This window comes from Drosophila erecta, unplaced genomic scaffold (genome assembly GCF_003286155.1).
Source record: "Drosophila erecta strain 14021-0224.00,06,07 unplaced genomic scaffold, DereRS2 tig00000975-arrow-arrow-pilon, whole genome shotgun sequence".
Taxonomy (NCBI): Eukaryota; Metazoa; Arthropoda; class Insecta; order Diptera; family Drosophilidae; genus Drosophila; species Drosophila erecta.
In genome coordinates this window covers 30,485-47,786 of record NW_020825285.1, presented here as the reverse complement: position 1 = coordinate 47,786, position 17,302 = coordinate 30,485, and the positions used below count along the sequence as shown (strand labels likewise).

At 43.6% G+C, this 17,302-nt stretch overlaps 2 protein-coding genes across 2 annotated transcripts; both read left to right on the top strand.

Moving 5' to 3' along the window:
* Positions 1-1,306: 1,306 nt before the first annotated feature.
* On the top strand, positions 1,307-3,437 carry LOC6548593 (P protein). Its single transcript, XM_001973921.3, has one exon. It carries the CDS (start codon positions 1,315-1,317, stop codon positions 3,388-3,390), a length of 2,076 nt encoding a protein of 691 aa, XP_001973957.3. The 5' UTR covers positions 1,307-1,314; the 3' UTR covers positions 3,391-3,437.
* Positions 3,438-6,801: 3,364 nt separating this feature from the next.
* LOC6548592 (protein tiptop) lies at positions 6,802-12,499 on the top strand. Its single transcript, XM_001973920.3, has 3 exons — positions 6,802-6,889; positions 7,469-9,933; positions 10,172-12,499. Exons 1-3 carry the CDS (start codon positions 6,834-6,836, stop codon positions 10,741-10,743), a joined length of 3,093 nt encoding a protein of 1,030 aa, XP_001973956.1. The 5' UTR covers positions 6,802-6,833; the 3' UTR covers positions 10,744-12,499.
* Positions 12,500-17,302: the final 4,803 nt, after the last annotated feature.

Genomic DNA, 17,302 nt, shown 5'->3' with positions numbered 1-17,302 from the left:
CAAAGACATTATATCCTACTTTGGTTAAATTCTTACCAGCAATGTATCTCTTTATATATAATAAACCACTCTAAAATTGCTTTATTCAATACAAGAAAGGAAGCTAGTTTTCTGATCAGCAGGTGTTCTAATTTCGTATACTCCAGTTTTCGAAAATATATAATTTCCTTGTTAATTTGGTAAACATTGTTCTACTACATTTTTTAGTTGGCGGAGAAGTCGGACACTTACTAGGCAATTAATGCACAAGAATCCTCGACCATAAGCCGTTTTAATCGCTGTGGATGGCAGTCCACGTAGTAACGAAGTCCCCAAGGAGAGTCTGCGAAGGCAACTACTATATAAGTGTATACAGGAAGAAATGAAAATCTGCTGTGGTTGTCTAAATCAAAAATTTGATTGTGGAAAATCAATTAAAAGGAGACGAAACAACAGGTGGTTACTTTTTGAGAAAAAAAGTAAAAGTTAAACAAAAGAGAACGCTATTGTCAAGTTTCCCGACTATCAGATAAACGTAACTCAGCTAGTGGAAGCGAAATTAAAATTGGGAAAAGCAATGAGTGATAAATTAAATAATCTTTCAAAAGTGTGGGCGTGACAGGGCGTAACGTTTTGGGCGGCTTGTGGGCGGTAAAGTGAGCGTGCAACACTTGAAAATAAAGTTGCGCTGCGTCTTAGCTTTCTAGCTGTTATATTTCCCGAGATCCAGTCGTTCATACAGACGAACAGACGGAGACGGCCAGACCGAGTCGGCTATTCATCCTGATCAAGAATATATAATATATACAATATACGCTTTCTTCTTCCTGTTGCATACAATAACAATTCTTACTGTTTGCCTAACGGCGCCTAAATTGGGATGCAACCCTTATATTACCTCCTTATTCCAGTAGACTAATGTTTATTAACTTACCACCCCTAGTCTACCGTAGAATATTAGAATAATTATTCTAGTGTCTTTGGTAAACGATGCTGAGAACAGTCTTTTTTTGCACTCTTATTCGTGGTGAGTTGATAATTTAAAATTTAAAATCATTGTAGATCTGTAGTTCCCTGACCCCTACAGAGAATCATGTTCTGAATATAATATACTTCGTCCTATTATATAAAATTTTGACTCTCCGCCGCTCATACATTTTCATTACTATTATTTCTATCATTACTTTTCATTACAATTACATCATTACTAACTTTTTAGCACAAAACTAGACCTGACTTTTTCGAATAGTGTGCCACCTAAGTCTTCCTACACCAGCTGATTTGAACTTAAAATCGAAACAACCAGAACTCAGTCGTTTTCCATTTATAATTCAAATGAAAATTCAAAGTGATATTTTGGTCATAGGCTCAGGACGTTTAGACGGCAGCCCCTTGCAGGCGTGGCCCAACATACGCCAACCGAGATCGAGTATCCGACGACTAGATGACGGACAACGTCCTTCTGGCCGCCATGTAAAAATAATTCATATTGTCAAGATGTGCATCCTGTTGCTGCTGTGGTTGGGCTGTGCGTTCATAGTGTTTGTTTTTGCAACCGAGCATACGCCACGAAGCACTATGATCACCGTGATGCCCAATAAAACGGCCATAACGAAGGTTGCGCTGTCTAACAATGGGCTCAAAATTACACTACTAGGATCGGTACTTGGGTATCCCACGAGCGAGGAGGAGAGTAATAGAGCTAACGGCGTGGGAGTGCGTGTGGAATGGCGTAGCTCCGACTTAAATGTGACTTATCGTCGGACGGATATGTGGAATATTGGCATAAGCAGTGATGACAAGACATACGCGAAAGTGTCAAAAAACTTTATGGTCAAGGAAACGGAAGGGGCAGATACTCAAGTAGTGATCTCGCTGGAGAGTAAGCGGGATTCTCCGGTATCCCTGCACGTTGTTATGGACACAAATCCGCTGGTCACCGATATTTGCCTGGTTTATTCAGGATTCTTGATACTTGGACTCTATATGCTGATCATTTTCGACGTAATAGACCACACCTTTGCTGCACTCATCATAGCTACCACAGCTATTGCGATTCTCGCTATCCTGGAGCACCGGCCCGACATGGAGGCGATAATATCATTTGTTAACTTCGAGCCTCTGATGTTGCTCTTCGGACTCATGACCATTGTGGATATTATGGCGACAACTGGCGTCTTCGATTTCCTGGTCGTTTGGACGTACAGGATATCCAGGGGTCGCCCGTGGCCATTCATTTTTTTCCTGAGCATGCTGACCGCCTTGTTGTCAGCTTTCCTGAACAGCGATATCATGGCTTTGTCACTTACCCCAATAACTATCCGTCTTTGCGAAGAGATGTCCTTGCGGACAAGCTACGTGCTGGTCGTAATGGCTATATTCGCAGATATTGGCGGTGCATTAACGCCTCTGGGAAATCCACCGAATGCGATCGTAACGACAAATCCGGTGGCGGTTGCAGAAGGAGTTGACTTTGTCAACTTTATAATACACATGATGCCCGGAGTGCTGGCCGCGATGTTCGTGGTCTTTGGCATAGTATACGTGACCCACAGAAAAAGCATATTTGTCCTTGATCAAAATCAGTTGGACCTCATGCAGGAGAGAGCCAGAGGAAAACCACCGCCCAACCAGGAAACCCAAGAACGCATAGCTCTCCTCAAGGGTAGCTTGCCAAGCAAGTATTGGCTGAAGCCAGTGGAAGACTATCCAGAAACCTTGGCTGACTTGGAGGCCAGCAGTCCCATTCGCGATAAGCCGCTTCTGGCGAAATGCTGCATAGCCCTTATCTTTGCATTCCTCTGCATGATCCTCCACTCGATACCCAATGTGGCAAACGGGGCCTCCTTGGGTTGGGTAACTTTGCTAGCCGCCTTCTTGCTCATTATCCTGGACGACAAGAACGACCTGAACGCCATACTCGGCATAATCCAGTGGACAATCCTCCTTTTCATAGCAGCCCTCTTTGTTTTGTCTGAGGCCGTGGATCAGTTGGGATTCTTTGAGTGGCTCGGGAAGAGAACGGTTCGACTTCTTACAAGCTTGGAGCCACAGAACCAGATTGCGGTAACCACCATGGTGCTTCTTTGGACCACCGCCCTACTTACAATCTTCATCGACAACGCCGCAGTTACAATCTTTATGCTAAAGTTCAGCTTGCAGATGGCCAGCAACGATGACATCCCACTGCCCCCAATGTTTTGGGCCTTGACTTTTGGAGCCTGTTTTGGGGGAAATGGGTCTTTATTTGGGGCCGTTTCTAATGAGATCATTGCGCTGATCGCCCTACAGCACGGCTATAAGATAACCTTTTGGCACTTTTTCGCCATTGGATTTCCACTAATGCTGGTGACCATGGTAATTGGTTCGGGATACCTTTTAATTGCACACTCAGCCCTAGGCTGGAACTAGCACTTGGTTGCTTTGAGGAATATAGAGAAATAAAATGTAACTATTTTTAAAAATTGTGCCTACATATGTACATTTTGATATACTTACAAACAAAACAACATAGGGACAAACAAAAGAACATGGCAGCTTTCACTCAGCTTTTGCACTTTAACAAAATTAACCGTATTTTCCAACACTAATCTCAAACAATCTTAATCTTAATCTTAACAGCTAACTGTTAAGGTTTTAAAAATAAGAAAACTTAATAAAATATAAAAAAACACTTGCAGATGTATAAATTTATTATATTATTATCTATATATTATACCGATTCAATGATAATTAAATAAAAGTTTGGGCTCCATGTGTACATTCATTTTAGGTAATTTGTTTTTGTTGAAAATAAAGTTCGTGGTTCCCAAATTGTATATAATATTGTTCCAAAATTGTTATACCCGTTACTCGTAGAGTATAGGGGTATTCTAGAATCGTTAAAAAGTACGTAACAGGCAGAAGGAATCCCCTCCGAACATATAAAGTATATATGTACATATTATAGTCTGTCCGTATGAACGGGTCGATCTCAGGAACTACGGAAGATAGAATGTTCACAAAACACTTTTGAAAAATGCTGATATTTTTTCGTTTTTTTTATATATTTTGTAAATTTCTTTAAGTTTGCCAAGAAAAATTTTGCCACGGCCACTTCTACAGCCAACAAAGTCACGCCCACACTTTTGAAAACTTTTACATTTTTTAATATTTTTTTGCAGTTTTTACCGATCTTCCAAAAAATGATTAAATTTCTCGGGCGCACTTTCACTAGCTGAGTAACAAGTATCTGATAATCGGGGAACTCGACTATAGCATTCTATCTTGTTCTTTTAAATGCCAGACAATTTTTAGGAATATATAAGTTTTTAAGAAAATATTTATGTATATTTTGAATACATGTTTACTATTTCTATTATTAAGGCTGAGTATAATTTTAGGTTAGGGTAATTGCTATTTTAAAGTTAACTTGTTACTTGTCAGAAAATAATTTCTAAATATATACTCATTTTTTAGAAAAGAGAAATGTTTTTAAGGCTACAATTAATAATTTTTTTTGACGATTTAAGAACAATTTCTTTGATTTTGGCTAAAAGTTGTTGAATTGGGAATGGATCACTTTATTGGTTACTAATAAAAGAAAATTTAACAAACAAGTTAAGAATATTTGATGCCTAAATTGCTTAAAACTTGTAAAATACGATCGTCGTAAGGTTAAGGAAAAATTGTTTGTGCATTTAGAAAGTTTCAGTGCCAAATTGACAGCGATTTATAAAGCAGCCTTGATTTAAGATGCCAACGAAAAAAATAGGACGAAATTTTACAAAATCATCCTAAACTTATGAAGACATATTTTTCTTACGGTGCGTTAACTTAGTGTCTAGGTTATATTTCAAATTATAGAAAATGTTCTTGTTTAAGAGCGATATTCTCTTTTGCGAATGCAGCACACCTATTTTATTTGACGTTATGTACATATTTATTTATATTTATATTTAATATTAGATATATGTACACACATACATGCCACAAACTGTTTAATCAGACCATTTTATAAAAAGTTTTGTGCAGCTTATTAGGCCGACGCCAGGCTAAGCTGGCCTGCAATCTCGAAAACAGGCAATCTACTGCTAACTTCTTAATTTTAATTTTAAATAATTGTGATTCTAGTAACACCAATGGAATGGGAACTCAAATTGACATGAATGAAATCTGTAAGAGGCTCTGTCGCTCTTATTCGCTCCTATCCTTTGACCAGTGTGATACACCAAAGACGTACTGCAAAACTAATAAAGATGCGTAATGGTCGTCTGCGCACAAGTATTGGAAAATAATAACAGTGTAGGAAAAACGGGAACAACTTAAAAGGCGGGACCAAGATGCAGAACTCAGGATTTCAGAGACCGAAGTGAATCCATTTCCCACCTACCCACTGAGCTTGCAGGTATCCTTTTGCGATATGCATGCAACAATTGTTCCCCAAGTGACCAAGCCAGCAGGAGATTGTCATACGACGGTAGAGGCAACCAAACCGTTCTAGGAAAAAACAGTGAAAAAATGAATGCTTTTCAAGTGCTGGAAATAAATGGAAACTCTTTAACTTTAACAAACCTCTCTCTCTCTCTCTTCCTCTCTCTCTCTCTCTCTCTCTCTCTCTCTCTCTCTCTCTCCCCTCCCTCTCGCCCTTCTCCGCAACGCATTGCTTCATTTTCAATTTCAATAAATAACCTTGATTTAAGCGGCAGCGGCGTCAACGCCGGCAGAGCAGTCAGCATTTGACCAGCTGCAATACATGCACAAATGCGGGGGCCACTAGCACTCACACATGGGTTATACATGGGAACACCTGTCACACACCGCTGTCTCTCGCTCGCTCTCCCTGCAATCCTGCAAGCCTGCAATCCGCTGCTCTCAGAGTGCAGCGGAGGTGAGCGAGAGCCGCCGCTATAAATCAAAACAAAGGTGCACGACAAAGATGCGCAGGCGTCGGTTGGAACGTGAGAGCGAGCTCCACTCTCGTCCCATCTCACATCCTCTCTTTTATATATAATTTTTATGGGGGAACTGTCTCTTTCTCTCGTTCAACTCAGTTGGGCTGCTCGCTCGCGCTCTGCCGCTGCCGCTGCCTCTGCCGCTCTCGCTCTCGCTCTCAGCCGCTGCCCGCTGTCAGCTCTCAACGTTCCGATTGTCAAAAAGATATTTCAGTCGAATGTTTTAGTTTCGACTTCGGCCGAGCTGGAGACTCATCTAACGGCTTTCTCAGCGGCAAGTTTGAAAACATGTCGCCTTTGAACGGTGGGTGGTGCAGCAGTAACGGTACATCGCTCGACCTGCGACTAAATTGCGAGTGCAGGGAATAGTGTTCACGGAATTCCGTTAATCAACAGACCTCGAAAATGCAAGTGTAGGCGAATGTGAATAAATAAGCGCAGTAATCGTGACGAGCCATCAATAAATCACTAAATTAATAGCACTGCCGAGCAGCCACGGCACACGCACAGCTGTTGTGTGTGCGAAGTGAGAAGAGGAAGCTGAAGGAAGTGAAATTGGCGGCAGTTTGACCGCAACAGCAATAAAATACGTCTGCAACCCACAAACGCACGCTCACATACATCCGTTCGTCATCGAATCGTCGTGGTCCTCCGCTTCTCAGTCCCCGCCCGCCCCTCCTTGCCCCACGAGCCATTGTGACATTTGATTTATTTGACGTGTGTGTTTTTGATAGAAGTTCAACACGAAACTGTCGCACAAACACACGTATGCTCGCCGAGGAATTTATTCAGTGAACGAAAATAAAATCAGAACGAGTCCGCCGCCATCGATGACCAGGCGGACGGAAGACGAAAGTATCTCCAGGCAGCCCACTAATCAAACCATTGGAGAGCGAGCCCCAGTTCCCAGTATTCCCCAAAATGATGCTGCACGAGGCCGTCATGCTGGAAATCTATCGCCAGGCGCTGAGTGCAAGGTGAGCGGTTCCTCCGATTTGATGTTCCCAGCCAATCGCGATTCCATACGGGGTTTTCCGAGGAGGTCCACCAGAGGAGCGGTGCTCCATTTCGATTGCGTCGTTGAAAAGCAGCGAGAAATACACCATCTGCGTGAAGTTGCTTGCTGAAACAATCCAGACTGCGGGCTTTTTTTTCGGGCTTGTGTTCCATGCTTAAAAGTTTGTTATGATTGCAGCATCTTGCCGGTCAATTAGTGTGAAACGCGCTTCTTCTTGCACGGCTTGTGTTGGGAAATTACAAACCCCTTTTCCTCGAGTATTGAAAGTTTCTTTTTCTCAGCGTGTTGAATGCGGCGTGTCTGCCTCTTGGCATATCAAGAAATAATAAAATAGTTAATAGAATATACATAGATGTTCCGCTCTAGAGTGGAGTGCTTGTTTGCAAGTCGCAGATAGCTCCCATATTGGCAGTAGCACTGGTGCTGTTTTCATAACCGACCTTTTAAGAGCTACGAGAACGACTTCTTGATACATATAACAAATACTCGTATACCGTGCCCGATCCTAACTCGCATCACCTTCGGATTTTTATTTCAGTGAGCTTACTAGTCCGCGATGCCAGTCCCGGGAGTCCAACACCTCAGCTGGAGCGGTAGTGGGCACGGGAGACGTCCGATGCCCATCGACTGAGTCGCATTGTTCGGCTAACGATCGCCTGACTCCAGCTGCCACGCCCACTCTCATGCAAACGGGCACGGCCACCTCCCCGAACTCGGTGGGACTTCCCCTGACGGCGACCCTTCCTCCTGCAGCTGCAGTTGCCCTGCTCCCGCCCCAATCCGCCGCCATGGCTGCTTACCTAGCCGCTGCCCAACAAAATCACCTTCTGCTAACGAATCCTTTGGCGGCAGCGGCTTCCCTGGTCCAACAAGCAACGCAGCAGGCGGCGGAGGAAGTGGAAGGGGAGTCACCGGCCCTGGATTTTAGCAGAAAGCGGCCCACGAGCGACGGGGACGAGGGTCAGGAAGAGGATCAGGATCAGGAACAGGATCAGGAACAGGACCAAGAGCCCGAGCAAGATGTCCAGTGCGATAATGGTCCCTTAGATCTATCTGTAAGCACAGGGAAAAGGCAGGAATCGGACTCTCCGCCTGCCAGGAAGATACCAAGAAGTATATCCGGAGATTACAAGTCACCTCTACCACCTGGCGGCTGGATGCCGTCCATCAACCCATACCTGGCGGCTGTGGCCGCCAAGACGGGGGGATTGGGATATTCCAAGTTGGCACCCAGTGAGGCCAGCAAAGCGCTAGAGAAGATGAGTGAAATGAGTCGACTGGAAACGACACCAGCAGTTGCCCGAAGCTCAGGCGCTACATCTTCCTTGGGACCCGGAGTCCCTGGGGCAGGCGGTCCAACTGGGTCCAACTCCGGTGGACGGCACAGCGCCTGGCAGTCTCATTGGCTGAACAAAGGTGCTGATACCGCTAAGGATGTGTTTAAGTGTGTGTGGTGCAAGCAAAGCTTTTCAACTCTGGCTAACTTAACTGCCCACATGAAGGAGACTCAGCACTGCGGTGTGCAGATACCTTCGCCGTTGCCAACCGGAGGAGTCGGTACTCCGACTGCTGCTCCTCCCACCAGGTTGGCCACTTCAGCCTCCAACTCGGCCTGTTCCAGCAGCAGCAGCTCGACCTCCAGCTCTTCAAACTCCTCGAAATCAGAGTTAAATATGCTTATTAAGGAAACTATGCCCCTTCCCAGGAAATTGGTGAGGGGCCAGGATGTTTGGCTCGGAAAGGGCGCAGAGCAAACCCGCCAGATACTTAAGTGCATGTGGTGTGGACAAAGCTTCCGGTCTCTGGCCGAGATGACCAGCCACATGCAGGAGACGCAGCACTACACGAATATCATCTCGCAGGAGCAAATCATTTCCTGGAAGTCGGGCGATGAACGGGAAAGGCCGGCAAACCCCGGAGTTCCGTCTGCATCCGCAGCTGCTCCCCCTTCGCCGAGTGGCACAGCTCCATCAGTGAGTGCCGTGCTCACGTGTAAAGTTTGTGATCAGGCCTTCGGTAGCCTAAAGGAGTTGAGCAGCCACATGGCCCAAAAATCTCACTACAAGGAGTCACCGGATCCGTCTGCTTCTCCACCAGCTGCCGGCTCGGGCAATCCGAAAAGAGCTAGGCAAAATCGCAACGAGAAACGCAAGAAGTCCTTGCCGGTGAGGAAGCTCCTTGAACTCGAGCGTTCCGGCTCGAATTGCAGTCTGGACTCGGCGCTAAAGCCCCTGAGGGACTTTGCTGCTGCCACCAAAATTACCTGTGAAAAGTGTGGCAGTAAGATTGAAACTGCGTTGTTCGTCGAGCACATTCGAAAGTGCCTGGGCGAGAGTATTCCCATCCCTCCCCGTCGATCTAACGCGGGAGTAGAGCGTCTGCCAAGTCCCAGCTTAGGACTAGGCGGAGAGAAACCACCATCAGTCCTAAATGCACTGGAGCAACTCATAGAGAAGAGCTTCGAATCGAGAACGAGCAGAACCATGACATTTGGTGGCTATTCCGAAGCTGGAACCCCGCTGGGAGCCAGCATCCTAAAGCGCCTGGGAATAGAGGACAGCAGTGACTACACCAAGCCTCTTATGGATGCCCAGGCGATGCACCTGCTCCGATCCTCCTTCGCCTCGCGAGATCGCAGTGCCAGCGAATCGAGCTCGGCCAGTAGGGTGGAGTCATCCTACACCCCCGACAGGCAGCAGGCCACCCCCCGCAGAACTCCAGATACTCCTGCTCCGCCTCCTCCACCACCGCCCACTATCAAAGCTGAGCCACCTGAGGCGGAACCTTCGGCGAGTGGCGATCCAGAGGGCTGCAGCCCCCGGCAGCAGATCCAAGTGAAGAAGGAGTTCAGCATGGAAGGGAGTCGGGAGAGTCCTCAGTCGGTAGGCGAGTCTCCCGCTCTGCAGACCGAAAGATCTCCCCCAGATAATGGCAGTCTACTGGCCTTGAACTCCATGTTCGATCAGCTCAGTGGAGTGGAAAACAGCAGCAACATCAACTCGGGTAAGAGAAAGCAATCCATTCTCTTGAACTTTTTGTTTTATAGGCGAAGGCTTAACTGGGAACAAGGGACTAGTCCGTTTTCAATAAACTATGTTATTCCCTGTCATAGGCAGAAAATATTTAAATAATTAATTAAATAACAAATTGGTAATAATTGAGGGATTGATTCGTTTTATGAACATGTCGTCACTGACTGCTGGAAATTCTATTAAATGTACTCAACCAAACCTTCTTCCAGGGCACTGCTTTAACAACAACAACAACAGCAGCAGCAGCAGTAGCGTCTCCGCTCAGAAGCCGAAGTCCCATCCCCTGGCTGCGCTACAGAAACTGTGCGAGACGACGGATCCCCCAGCCACCGACCCACGCAGCGGATCCTCCGCCGGGTCCTCCACCGCATCAGCAACACTACCCTCTGCGAACGGTAGCGATCTGGTGGCCTTCAGCTGGGCCTGCAACGAGGCCGTTCTGAGTGCCAGTAATGGTGGCTCCGGCGGCGATTCGTCTATCATTAAGTGCTCCTACTGTGATACCCCTTTCGGATCGAAGGGCGCCTACCGCCACCATCTCTCCAAGGTGCACTTCGTGAAAGACGCAGGCGAGGACTCTCCCAGACTCAAGTCCCCCTCTGTTCAGAGCCCCAAGTCGCTGCCCTTGGCCTCCCCCAGGAGATCCGCTTCCAGGAGTCCGGCGACAGGATCTACGCAGCCCCCTCCCTCGCCCACCATCAATCCCTACGACGAGAGTCCGCAGTCTAAGTTCCTCAAATACACGGAGCTGGCCAAACAGCTGTCCTCTAAAAACGCCTAGACTCCAGAAGCTGCTGTCGCAATTCTGCAAAACTGTGGATGCAGTTGGGCAATGTAGATTGGGCAATAACTTGTAGATAAGTTACGTCACCTATGGAAACAGCAGGAGAGTCTACTGGTAAAAGAGCTTGGGAAGAAATATAAGCGAAAGTTTCTTTGCACGGATTAAACAAATTTCGTCACAGATTGCAGACGCGTAAGCTTTAGTTTATAATCAGAATATGTCCTTTCGATTTAGGCTAAATTTAAATTGTTTGCTTAACGAAGCAGGCTGTCTAACAGTCATATAAAATCAAAAGCCAAAATAATTTAAGCTGAATAACTTAAACCAATTATGGTTTAAGTTCCTAAAAGATCAAGAATACGTTCGTCAATGTCGGTTAACATAACTTTAGCAATCCGTTTGCAAATTTCTAGAAAAGTGCATTGATTTCCGATCATGATTTTGATCTGCACAGCTCTCGCTCTTTCGTGCTCTTTCTCCAAGTTACAGATGTTCTCACTGTCTCTCTCTTGCTCTTTGGAGCTGCACACACAGTCACATTAAGATTTCCCCTACTTTTGCTGAATTTACCAGCAATTTCCCCAGACTGCCCTCTCTCGAGTTGTTGTTCCCCTCTGTCCGTGACGTCACGGCAATTCTGGTCTGCTCTTTATTGTTTCCCAATCCGGCAGTCGCTGTCTGAAGCACGAGCGAGAGAGGACTAGCAGCTGGAAATTCAATTACCACCACTTTGACGAACTGCTGTCCATCAAAGCGAGTCGGACAGGGACGGCCATAGTGGCGGAGTGACGAAAGGCGACGACACGAGTGCGTCAAAGTGGGATTGGATGGTGGCGAGAGAGATAGGCATAGCGCAGTGGGTGTGTAGAGAGCAGGAGATTGAGTGCCCCTACTGAGTGTGAGTGCGAGTGTGAGTGTGAGTGGCAAAAATGGACTTCGTTTTCGAGTGCAATTGGATTCGGACTTGAGTGCACTCAGGGAACAAGCCAACTATTACTTATTTACATACACGTATGTATGTATGTAACCGCTGCTCCTTGTCACAATGAATAAAAAGGAAAAGGGTGCCAAAAATCAAAACTGTTTAGATCTAGAAAGATACCCAACCAGCTCAATTGGTTCTTCTAAGCAATAACAAAACAACAGCAACGCAGTATACGTAAATCCTTACACTTAAATGATAACCTCAATGATAGAACCAATTAATGGTTGCGATGCATATGTAGCCCCCATACGAAAAAATGCATTGAATGTAAATACTAGCCAATGGCACTTTCCTTCCATAAGTCTAAAGATTACCGATATTTACATCAATATATAGCCACAGCAACGCATGTATACGGAAACAATTTTAAAATGGTATATTCATACACATATTAAACTATACAAAAACCCATGTATATTAGCAGTTCGAGTCTCAACAATTACTAAGAACTTTGAATATCTGACCTAAGAGTTAAACCTAAGAAGGGGCAATCTATGCAGAATGTGAATCATTTCATATTGTCCAAACAATCACTTTTACCGTCTCTTGCGTCGGGATTATTTATATCTATGATATATGGTGAATAATAGTTACTAACTACGTATACGAATTGTATTTCAGTTTTTGTGATATTATTTTTAATCAAAACCGTTCGCTTCCCCTGCCACGCAACGCAACATCCCGTGTATTTCCTGCAACACCCCCCACGCCCCTCGGATTATTCGCTTTAGTTATACAAACGCAATAAAGGCAGCATTCAGAATAGAATTAAACGACTTTTTCTATACGACGAGCAGAAGAAAGTCTAGTTTGCACTTGATCTACTAAAAGCCTTAATTCCTAATTAGCTCAAAGGGAAGTTACCAAGTAGTAGGAGCGGATAAGGAGTTCAATAATAAAATTCAGTTGTACGTTTGACTCTCCAATTTAACATTTTTTTGGCGGCTTCTGGGGACGTTCTTTTCAGCTATTCAGACTGACTGCAATGCAGGAACTGAATGAGATTCATTTGGCATATTACAGATACTTTGGAAACCGGAATGTCTGTTCTCGCGACTATCCAATGCCAGTTTCGCTGTAAGCATGCTGTTTTAGTGGCGAATAATTTGTGTAAGTATTTTGGTTAAGCCTATGTTCAGCCCAACAACAAACGCATATTTGTGGCTAAGAGCAACCGAAACAATCTTACACTACATAGGCAGTACTGCAGTTTCCATGTCCGGCAGACGGACAGGTGTATCATATCGGCTGGTGTTCCGTCAGTTACACCAACAAAGATACATATGTGTGTAAAATACACTACGTTTGGAGTAACGGGCTTCAGTGCAAACACTACTCAATCTAGCCGCGTATATTAAAAGATAACATCCAGTAGTTCTAGTATTTATTCATTCACCTGGTGGTACAAGGCGAAGTGAGCGCAGTGGAACAAGGCGCTCCTAAGCAATGGGACCATTTCATATTCGTTCAAAATTTGGCTTTTACGTTTTTTGGATATGCAAAGCTTGAGATGACCTTTGATCTCCACCCCAGACTTGTTGTCTTGAGCAACTGGACTCCGTGGGCTTGCTACTCCGCTTAATTCTTTTATACACTTCCCAACATTTATAATTGTGATTAATTGTGAAATTGCCTATTTCATCAATACACCTCAATATTAGTCTGTCTATTCGGCCAGTTTATTTTCTACAAAAAAAATGTGTCCAATTAGGCTTTCTGCTGTAAGCTCAATTATAAATATTTCCCAAGAAACGGCATGGTACTAGCACAACGTGAAAATACTATAGATAAGAATAGAAACAGCTACAACAGCCAACGGAAAATATAACAGTGCAATGCTATATGCGGTTTAGAAAAAGTTTTCAAGTTCAAACTTATAGCTAAGGCTGAGGAAAAAGGACCAGATTTACGCCATTGCACAAGTGAAAATGTGCGTCGTCTATAAGTACATTATGTAAACCAAAAGGTGTCTTCGAATTCTTTTTAGGCTGCTCCAACATAATTTATCTATCCATGGAATCTGCAAACTATGGATACTTGCATCGGAATATAGCAAAGCTGATAATATTATCAATATCATGCTGTTTCTCAGCTCTGGGCCGTAAACCTTGCAAGTTTTTCGGTTGCTTGCCAATCCAAATTATTCGGCCAGCTTAAGTCTGAGTTAATTGTGGCACGACGCCGCCCGAAAACGGTCATATCACCTTGTAAACTTATATGTGATAATAAGCGCGCCGAGTTAATTAAACCTGAATTATGGGCTACACGGTCGTCCTAACTCGGCGGTGTGGTAAATTAGTGGAAAGGGAAGTGACTTCGCAGGAACAAGAACATGTGCGAAATGTGAACGCGATTCGCTGATTTATGGGCAACAAAGGATTGAGACAACGACATCCAGATCGCGATACCAACTTCATACGCAAATCCCTAGCCCCCTCCTCCCGCTTGCCCATTTTCCTCTTCTTCGTCCATCGCTGATGACGACAAAAATCGCCCCGGAAACTTCAATTGCCAAAGGATTCATTTTTGCTCATTTTTATGATCTGCGCGCGAAAGGTAGCTCTTTTACAGGTACTCGGGAAAACTGTTTATCTAGAAGCAAAGCCTAGATACATTTTTTGCATAAATCAAATAAAATAAAACTAGATTAAATTAAATTAAGTTTAATTATTTATTTTATTTAATTAGATTAGATTACATTAAATTAAATGAAATTAGATTCTATTAGATTAGATTAAATTTAATTAATTTAAAGTAAACTAAACTAAACTAAACTAAATTAAATTAAATTAAATTAAATTAAATTAAATTAAATTAAATTGAATTGAATTGAATTGAATTGAATTGAATTGAATTGAATTGAATTGAATTGAATTGAATTGAATTGAATTGAATTGAATTGAATTGAATTGAATTGAATTGAATTGAATTGAATTGAATTAAATTAAATTAAATTAAATTAAACTAAGCTAAACTAAACTAAACTAAACTAAATTAAATGAATTAATTTAATTTAAATTTTAAATTCAATTAAATTGATTTAAATTAAATCAAATTAAATTAAATTAAACTAAACTAAATAAATTTAAATTAAATTAAATTAGATTAAATTATTAATTAATAAATTTAGTTAAACTTAATTAAGAGAAATTAAAATTAATCAAAAAATAAATTTAATTTAATTAAAATGACAAGAAATTACATGAGCAGTGTACATCTATGTGATATGCCTCGAAAGAGTGGAAGGGTAGGGGGGACATGTGTTGGATGTCTCATTTGCGCTAAAAGATAATTTTTGGAAAATGTTTCACACAACTTTCCTGGCCCCACTCAGCTTTCAGTTTGGCTTCATTGATTGCACGTTCTTCTCGAAAGGCATCCCCTCCTCGCAATGTTACTTGCCTTCGAAAGTTACGCACGGGACACCTTAGGGTTGACCTCCCACCTCCAAGCACCAACTGCTCCACCCGTTGCTACTGCTCCGCTTAATGAGATACAAACACATAAATTCTGAAAAGTGTCGTGAATAACGGTTTACTTTTTTGCTCTTTGATAAGCCAACAACACTGCCGACATTGAAACTGCCTCTGCGTCTAAGTGGGTGGCTAATGTGTGTGGGAGTGGCCGAAGTTAATTCCCGAGTCCTCAGGCGATAGACAAGAATATCAAATTTATGTACCTGAAATGTAAGAATCTCAGACAACGCAAATATGGGAGAATAATAAAAGTGGATAGTTAATAACTGCTTTTACTATATTTGTTTATTTGGAAATAGCTACTTGTAATATAGTATAAATTGAATATTACTGCAGTTATACTCGTTACTATTAAGATACTCGTTACTAGTAAGAGTGTTTACTAGATTCGTTGAAAAGTACGTAAGAAGCTTTTCCGACCAAATAAAGTATATATTATGTATTCTTGATCAGGATCAATATCCGAGTCGAACTGACCATGACCGCCTGTCCGTCCGTATGAACGCCTCGATCAGGAACTACCTAAGTTACAATCTTGAGATTAGCCCTGTTAAATGATGTTGCAACGACCACTGTGACGCCCACAAATCGCCCACACTTTATTATAATTATAACTTATTATAAGTATAATTATAATCTTTTTTTCTCAGAAAATGTTGAAATTTCTCGTTCGCACTTCCATTAGCCGAGTAACGGGTATCTGATAGTCGGGGAACTAGACTGTACTTTTAGAATGTAAAATACAATCTCCAATGGAGCTTAAGCAGCGCATCCTGCTATTGATCATCTACTATTTGCGAAACTCGACTTTGGCGCTAAGCGTTACACCTTGATCTTGTGATAAAAACTGGACAGCTTGGAATATAGCATCGGAAAACGTTGCGATTGTATCTAGAGCTGCCGCAAGAGATGTCAGGGCTCAGATTTAACTTAAAGGTAATTGCTTACCATGTACATAACATTCTATTTATAATTAATATAATTAGTATTATTTAATTCGATCATTCGGTGCCCAAACTACTAGAAGCTCTTGCGACGCGTTGCCACGATGTCAATCTGTGTGATAATTCCGCTCGAACCCAAGTCTGCCCACCAGAGGAAAACACCGCTAAATGAGCTTGCGAAAATCTCAGTTCGCAGCGCCCTGGGTCTCTGTGTGCCCATCAGTGAGCCATACGCTTGCCATATATCCTGTGGCATGCATAAAGAAAAGTGTAATAAAATTTGATTTATTGCAGACAAGATTCGAGCTGGATATGTTTCCTCTTACCAGCGAGTGTATATAACCGAGTATGTTTGTGTGCATTCGCATCCGCATTCGCATTCGCCTTCTCATTCGCTGCTGCGTCCACGCCTGCGTTTCGTTTACAAGGCAGCGTCTTCCGCACTCCACCCGCCTCCGCGCCTCCACTAGGGAGCACACAAGCTGGCGAATGGAGCGTCGGAATGCCAACCGGCCACCCACTCGACGCCACCCGCCCCAAAGCGACTCATGCATCATTCGTCTGGATATCATTCATCTCGTTTGCTGCCGTTTACCTCGGCACATTACCCGCACCGCCGAACGCCAGCCACCCCCCACCAGCCACCAGCCACCAGCCACCACCCACACCCACCACCCACACAATCGCATTCACATTTTCTGACACTTTTGCTAAACTTTTGCACTGCAGGCGCTTGTCCTGCGTCCTGTGGCAGTCTCATTAGTCTTTGCGGGCTCCTGGCTTCTGGTCTCGGCTTCCACATCCTCATCCTCATGCTCATCCTCATCCTCATCGTCAGCGATGGCACTGGCATTCGTCGCGTGAATCTGAGTCCATTCCTGATTCCGTATCTGGTGGTGGGTGGGCGTTCCTGAAAGCCGCCTGCCTTAAGTATATGTCTAAGGAAAACTGAGAACCTTGTCAGTTTTGCGTCAGAGGGCTGTTTCAGTAATTTCTATTTGTAATTATTAAACTTGAGACTGGTGATGATGCTTACAGGATATACGGCAGTCTGTGAGCATGACTTGGGCAATCTATGCCCAGATAAAATATACGTGTATATCGATTGCTTTTAATACTTTCAGCTGAGTATAGTGAATGTATAGTGAGTT

Coding starts and splice junctions, on each gene's coding strand:
- LOC6548593 (XM_001973921.3), top strand. CDS start 1,315: ATGAAAATTCAAAGTGATATTTTGGTCATAGGCTCAGGACGTTTAGAC.
- LOC6548592 (XM_001973920.3), top strand. CDS start 6,834: ATGATGCTGCACGAGGCCGTCATGCTGGAAATCTATCGCCAGGCGCTG. Junction 6,890..7,468: donor CGCCAGGCGCTGAGTGCAAG/GTGAGCGGTTCC, acceptor TTTTTATTTCAG/TGAGCTTACTAGTCCGCGAT. Junction 9,934..10,171: donor CAGCAGCAACATCAACTCGG/GTAAGAGAAAGC, acceptor ACCTTCTTCCAG/GGCACTGCTTTAACAACAAC.